General features: G+C 42.6%; 1 protein-coding gene across 1 annotated transcript; it reads left to right on the top strand.

The window, feature by feature from the left end:
* Positions 1-3,013: 3,013 nt before the first annotated feature.
* alkal2a (ALK and LTK ligand 2a) lies at positions 3,014-6,978 on the top strand. The gene is made up of 6 exons (XM_071479271.1): positions 3,014-3,850; positions 4,538-4,917; positions 5,440-5,493; positions 5,705-5,785; positions 5,903-5,977; positions 6,603-6,978. Exons 2-5 carry the CDS (start codon positions 4,608-4,610, stop codon positions 5,965-5,967), a joined length of 510 nt encoding a protein of 169 aa, XP_071335372.1. The 5' UTR covers positions 3,014-3,850; positions 4,538-4,607; the 3' UTR covers positions 5,968-5,977; positions 6,603-6,978.
* Positions 6,979-7,472: the final 494 nt, after the last annotated feature.

Genomic DNA, 7,472 nt, shown 5'->3' with positions numbered 1-7,472 from the left:
AAAGAAAAGGGAAGAGAATAGTTTCCATGCTGGACTTTCACTGCAGATGTTCATCCGCTCTGTTTTTGTGAAACACCAGTTCCTTTCATGAAAGTACGCATCTCCTGTTTTCACACTATTTCAAATCTGTTGTTTCTAGTCCAGGATTTTATCAGTCAGTTTAAGCCATCAGTGGTGTCAGTTTATCTGACCCTCACAGATGAAAATATTTCAAACATCCTTGATCAAAGAAGTGGATTATTTTGCCTTCGGCCAAAATCAGGGAAGAGTTCACTCTTTGACAAAGTTGAAACATTGCCCTTGAATAACACCTTGAGGAAGTGAAGTTTTGAACATGAACAAGAAACTCAGGAAGAAAGAGGCACGTTCATGGGAAGACAACCACATCCTACTCTAATCAATTAATTAAAATATCTTTCAGAAGAAAAATATCACTAAGAGTTCAGGAGGAAAGGGAGAATGAGACAATCAGTGTGTTGAAACCAGTGACCACCTCACTGCATCTGTGTGGTTCACCACATGTGGTTTATTCAAAAATCATATGAACATGAATCACTGACTTACACATAGTGGACAACATAGTTTCACACGTGACTGTACCAAAGTTTAGAAAGGTCATAAAACTGCATGAAAAATAGGAACTGGGTTAAACAAGGTTATGTGCCTATTCATCAAGTGCCAAGGTACACAGTTAAAACAGCTATCCTCCTGCCTTCAGTCACCTGCTTGCCAGACCAATAAGCCCAGTCAAAGATTTATTTTTTCTTTTCTTTTTTTTTTTTTCAATTTACTTCCACTTTTACAGCGATTCTCTAAAGTGAATTAAAATGTTGTGTTGTGCCTTTGTGTTCAAACCTTCAGGGTACTTCTGCAAGAAAAATAACTTGTCACACAGGGAAGTTACTGTATTATGTAGCTATCAAATAAAGCCTAAGCTGTATAATTATCAATCTAAAGCGCTCCTGACTTCTTTACAAGTTATTATACTCATTTTTCACCTAAAATGTTTCATATCTGCTTTAGAAAGAGTTACAAGGTCTGAGGTGATCCAGCAGACATGGGCCCTTGACTGCACTTTGTGGTGTAAATTGAGTATGCTTGTTTCCCTTTTTGGCACTTTCCTTCTCCATCTATATGGAAAGATTTCAAATCAAGCCAAAATGCTGGCTAAGTGTATGTTATTGTGGACAAGCGTCAAGTCAAGTCAAATTTTATTTATATAGCCCAATATCACAAATCGCAAATTTGCCTCAAGAGGCTTAAAAATCTTTACAGCATTACAACCCCCTCAAACTGGACGAGGAAAAACTCCCCCAAAAAAACTTTTATCTGGAAAAAACGGAAGAAACCTCAAGAAGAGCAACAGAGGAGCGATCCCTCTTCCAGGATGGGCAGACATGCAAAAGATGTCATGTGTTGTGTACAAAATAGAGCAACACAGTAGATTTAGAATATGGAGAATCAGGATGACAACATTATGGATTGTAAACATTGATGAGAAATATGATCTAGGAGGACTTTAAGACCTGAAAAGGACAGACTACATTAACATGCAAGAGGCAAAACCAAGCACCACGTTCATATCCACATGTAGAAGGAGAGAGAAGGATGCTCGTGTGCTTGAGGGAATAAACAAGCAGAAGCAGTGGTTATCAGAGGGTTTATAGGCATGACATCATGGACTATACTGTATGTTTAATGGATTCATGGAGACTGAGGCCAACCCGCTGGCAGAAGAAAGATAACAGGTACAAAGCCTGAAGCAACCAAGGAATAAACCAATAACTTAGAGTTAAGGCATTAAGATGAGTTTTAAGTTTGGATCTGACAGGCTGCTCTCAGCAGGGAGGCTGTTCCAGGGGTACGGGGGCACAACAGGAAAACGCCTGCAGCCTGCTGACTTCTTCTTAACGCTTGGGGGCAGAAAGAAACCCTGCACCTCGACAGCGAAGAGCATAAGGCTGTGAAAACAGGAGCAGCATTTGGATGATTTTGATGAGCGGTCACTGCAGAATTACGCCCCCTGCTGAAACTGCTGCCTTTTGCTATTGAGTACATCAGTGCATTCTGAAATGTTTATTCACCCTAATATTTATTTGATATCTTAATATTTGATGAATGACAGATTATTTTCAGTTTACAGCATAATAGCATAATAAATAAAATGTATTCTTCTGAGGTAAATTCTTATATCAATAACTAGGATGGCTAAATAGTCTACACTAGGCCTACACTGGAGTTGGTTGCAAGTTTTACAGCTGTTACATCATAATGAGTGGGTGGGCATTGCAGTACAGAGGAATCTTACTGACAATGATAAACTTTATTGTTTTATGTCGGAAAAAAACATTCGATTCGATGTCAGAGGTCAGGATGTGCTCCAGATGTATTTTCTCCCTTCATGAGGGCGGACGTCCATTATAAATGGCCTGAGAACCTGGATTGTCAAACGGGGGGTGGAGGGCGCCCACCACCAACCCATCCCCTTTCTCACAACCCACTGCATCTCCCTGCTCAGCAAGCTGACCAATCAGTTTCTCTTTTCTGGTAGCTAACTGAACTAGTTTCCGCTCATAACGGAGCAGCAAACATCAGAAATCACGTGAAGTCTCACATTTGCTGTGCCTTGGGAATGAGCTTTCCAATGCACGCAGCTTTACAGCGGATTACTCATTACTCTTCCAAAACAAAAGCGAAATCCATCCTGTCTGATCTACAAAAAAAAATAAATAAATAAATAATTACCACTAAAGTGAGCAGGTAAAGATCACATGTTCAGAGAAGAGGTCTGGAGCTGGGTGACAGTGCGCGCTGTCCTTTCAGCACCAATGTTTGACTTTACGCATGGTCACAAGGGTGAGGCAGCTTTACTCAGCCGTGCGGCGAAAACACACACCAGTACAAGTCGTTACAAAAAAAAATAGCTAGCATTGATCAGATAATGGCGAAAAGGGGCGGGCGTGGGAGCCAATTGCACGCCCTGACTTAAAGAAAGCTGTGCCAACCACAGTGTGCTAGAGCAGAGTCATCTCCAGTGGGGAGAAAATCTTAACTATGCTGTGCAGTCGGATGTTCTGACCATAAACTACAGAGCAATAAGTTTGAAACCCGTGCCTAATTAATTTTCAAAGAATCATCCTTAAACGGCGCGTAATTGTGTTTCAATCCCCACGACGGACATAAAGCGCGCAATGGCACTAAATGGGGTTATGAGAATCACAAAAAGGATAAGGGAGTGTTTCCACTAAGATGCTGGTATCAGCGCTCTATACTGGGCTGATTGGAAATTTCAGTGGAAGTATTAGTAGGAAAGGAAGGCTTCCTGTAACCGCGTATCGCACAGATAAATGGAGAAACGGAAAGGAGGGGGGCGCAGAAAACTTCACACAGCGTTCAAGTGAAGGTCAGTCAACTCAAGTGGACTTTCCGCCTCTGGAGCGCCAATAATGCGCGTTATTTTTATCACAGACACGGCGGAGTAACTCACAAGGGACAGGTCACCACGTCTGCGAGACAGAATAAAAAGTGAGCTTTACTTCAGGGAGACTGGTCTGCTACCCGCGGCGAGGAACAGCCCTTCGTCCACTCGCTCCCCGCAGTCGACCGGTGTTCAGAGGATGTGACCACAGATGCTCAGCGAATACTCATATGACTTCAGAAGCTTTGGTTTTTGGGGGTTTTTTTTCCCACCCTTGCAATAAGAGCAGACTTTAAGAAGTCATATCTCGGGACCGGACAGAAGCAGCAACCTAAACCAAAGTTGCGCACAGTTCTTTATTTCCATTTTCATCCTTGTTGGACGCACCAGCCGTCAGCATTCAGCATTTGACGAGCCTATCTAGGCCTGAAGGTAATAACATTTTATAAACTTGTCATCCAGCGCTGAAGTATCTTTCACTTTGATCATGTGAAACATCATTTGTTCTTACAGATGTCTTGTTGCAGATGTTCTGAGACCGACTTGCACGGCTGTGATCTAGTGTAAATGACCTGCATGTGTCTCTCGCGAAAGAAACTGATATGCATATTAAACGCAACTAAGCCACATATAGGTCGCCAAGGCACTTTAGCTCACTGCCAACCTGTGCTTACGCTGATGGTGTGGTCAAAACGGCTGTAGCCTTGGTTTAATCAAAAAGTGGCAAATCTTTCCATTATCAAAGAATATAATGCGGGACGCACCACAGGACGAATAAGTAACTTTGGAGCTGTTGCACAAAGTGCGCAAACTGCATCAATTGAAACTCCGTGTTCTGTGTGTGCACTTACCAAATGAGTCCAAATGTTTTTTTTTTTGTTTTTTTCCTAAGTCAATGATGAAGCAAGATCGTAAGAAACCCATTTGCAGAGCTTGGTGGCCCACAGTCAAAGTCTGATCTCAGTGTTTATTATGGTTTTAACGGCATCAGTCAGCAGTTACAACGCTTCCCACTGCGCTCTCAGCGGGTGCAGTGAAACTCTGGATCATGTAAAAGTAAATTATATGAGAAACACTTTGATTTGACGTTTTTCCTCGATTTTTTTGGTTTTTCTGCAGGTGTCAGGTTTAACTTTTCTCCGGAGGCGTTGAAGAGGTTCACCTCCCCCGCCCCCCCCCACCTCATTCTATGGGAGATATGAACGGACTGCGCAGGCACTTAACTATGGGACTGGTGCTGCTGATGTGCACGCTTACCGGCCACTGTAGCGAAAGCGCGCCCTCGGCGGCGCCGGCCACGGCCACGGCCACGGCCACGGCTGGCAAGGACGAGCAACAGGACCTGAGGCGGATGATAGAGATCGTGAAACATGTGGAGGAGAGCCGGGTTCGACACAGCGCGAAAACGGAAGCGCCGTCAACATCACGGGTGAAGACGTCTCCGGTGGAGCCAAAGGATTTACGCAACTTGAAAACAGACCGAGGAGATCAGTCTGTCGGTGAGTGCCTGGGCGGGACCCTTATGTTGGATCCCAAGAGGATGCTGTGTAATGAAGGATGTGGTCCACTGGAACATGTTTTATATATTGTAGGCTGATGGAAGTCACACGGTATAGAGTTAAAGGGCTGTTGCACACAAATGACCAAGAACATTTCCTCACTTGCCTGAAGTGGCATCTCAGAGCAAATAGAGGCATGGCACAAACTACCCACATGATTAGATGTTACCAGAGTTGTGTGACATTTTTTTATTTTTATTTTTTAAATCTAGGCGAGCTGATCCTTCAGTGATTTCCTGGCAGCATTCATTTTCATCATTAGTTGTAGCAGGTATCTGCTTGCACTGGGATGCAATAGTTTATTCAGGTTTTCATTTAGAAAAACAAATCCTGCTGTAGCTAATATGATGGATGCTCTCTGAGAAAATGAAAGTTATTAGGGCTTGCAATAAAAATGCATGTCTTTGCTATTGGTTCAGAGTGTTAAACCTGAAACTCCTTTCCTATTTTCTCTTTGCGCAGTTGTATTCCCCAGAGACCTCAGAAAGAAGGAGAAATTCCTCAAACATATAACAGGTAAGGTATCGCTGCCAGCGACTGTGTTTTTGTGTCAGGTATTGAGAAAGTCAAGGAGACCACATGTTCTGGGATAGAATGGCTGAGGAGGTCAGAAACGCAAGAAACGTGAATGATTGTCTTAGATAATGGCTGTAAAACAGATGTTAGTGCAGGTGGCCCCAGAGCGGGAAACGTTCCTTAACGCCTATCCTCATTTTTTTTCCCTCAGGTCCGCTCTACTTTAGTCCCAAGTGCAGGAAGCAAGTGTACAGAGTCTACCACCACACCAGAGACTGCACGATACCTGCATGTAAGCTGCAATTACACATGCCCTCTTACACCATGAGGAATGACTCATGGTTTATCCAGTGTCAACACGCTGTGTGAAAAGCAACAGCTCACTGTCTCTCTCGTCTTCTCTTCTCAGACTTCAAAAGATGTGCGCGGCTTCTCACGCGGCTAGCCGGCAGCCTGCAGTGCACAGAGGGGTAGCACACACAAGGTACTTGCATATATTCAACCCTAATTCAAACATAAATATGTTATGCTATTGAAGAAAAGATGTGTACATAGGGGTGCCGGTGTGTTGTGCTTGTTGGTTTAGCTACACCGGCGCACATGACATTGTGTGAACTGTTAAATAATTCACATTTCAAAGTTTCATGGGACAAGGTGGCAGTGGCAGAGGAAGTATTCAGTTCATTTACTGAAGTAAAAAAAAAAATACTTTCACGTTTACACTTTTAACCCAAAATAATATATATCATAATACTCCAAAAGAGGTCTTTTACATAATTTGTACTACATTAATTCTATTTTGCTAATATTACCTACGTACTTTTACTTAAGTAAAATTTTGAATGGACTTGTAGTTGTAATTGGAGTATTATCATGGTGTAGTATTGCTACTTTTACTTTTTACAGTTTTCTGAGGCAGCTGTTGACAGGGGTGGTGCACCTTCTGTTTGATTTACACAGGCCCTAGCAGCAGCACAGTGAGCGAGAGCAGATCTGAGGCAAATCAAGTTTCTTGATTTATTGTTCGTGATCCTTTTTGGGGAGGAAATAATTTGTCAGATGCTGCCAAGTTGGAGACAATGCTGAATTCCACTTCCTCTATATTGCAGGTTGAAGCCAAACACAAGTTTTCCAGAAGAAAAAAAAACACTTGAGGGAAAAAAGTGCCTTGGACAGTAAGATGGAAGCATAAATATTACTCTGACCATCCCCGACTGATATTAGGCACAGTATTGTCCTTCAGTGAGGTCTGTTCTGCTAAGGCGTGGATTATTGCCACTCATCGCTCTGGCTGGGCCTCGATGGTTAGCTGTCACCACAAGGGAGCAACCAGGCAACTAAACCAGACCAAGACATAGATGGTGAAACTGAAGAGTGGAGAAGGATAAGAAACAAGTGGCCGCGAGAAACAATCACGGAGACATTTCTTCCCTGCCGGCATCCAAAAAGGATGTTGCTAAAAAAAAAAAAAAAAAAAAAAGAAAAGGGATTGCATATTTTTATTTTGTTCATTTCTTTAAGAAAAGAGCAAAATCCAAATGTACTATTTTCAGAATGACTTGCCATCTGTGATCGGTTTGCTCTGTCTAAGTGTTTTGGGTTTGGCCCATCCCTTCAACTACTGCACTACCTATTACGCAGACAAAACGCTCTCACAGACCCCCGGGCTGGCAGTCACGGCATAGTTTCACCTACTCGTGCTCACACTGAGAAAGAACTGTGATTAAATTATTAACTGCATGAACATTACTCTGCATCTTTGCAAGACATGTTTAAAAGGAAGAGCCGGTTGTAAGTCACAGACCTCCTGTGGATCTTGGTAGAATGTGGTACAGTCTATATTTATATATTTGAAGTGTCACAAGGTTCCACTGTACATAATATAGGCCATGACCATTTACACCAGGAGAAACATGTACATATTGTAAAACAAAGCATAGGAGGAATCCACCTATCTACCTTAAATTAAAGTGACTGGC

The sequence above is a fragment of the Trachinotus anak genome, unplaced genomic scaffold, assembly GCF_046630095.1.
Source record: "Trachinotus anak isolate AG129_WGS33_773 ecotype Australia unplaced genomic scaffold, CSIRO_AGI_Tana_v1 ptg000005l, whole genome shotgun sequence".
In the NCBI taxonomy this organism is placed as follows: domain Eukaryota; kingdom Metazoa; phylum Chordata; class Actinopteri; order Carangiformes; family Carangidae; genus Trachinotus; species Trachinotus anak.
Note: the sequence above shows the minus strand (reverse complement) of the source record. Positions and strands in the feature narration are given on the sequence as shown.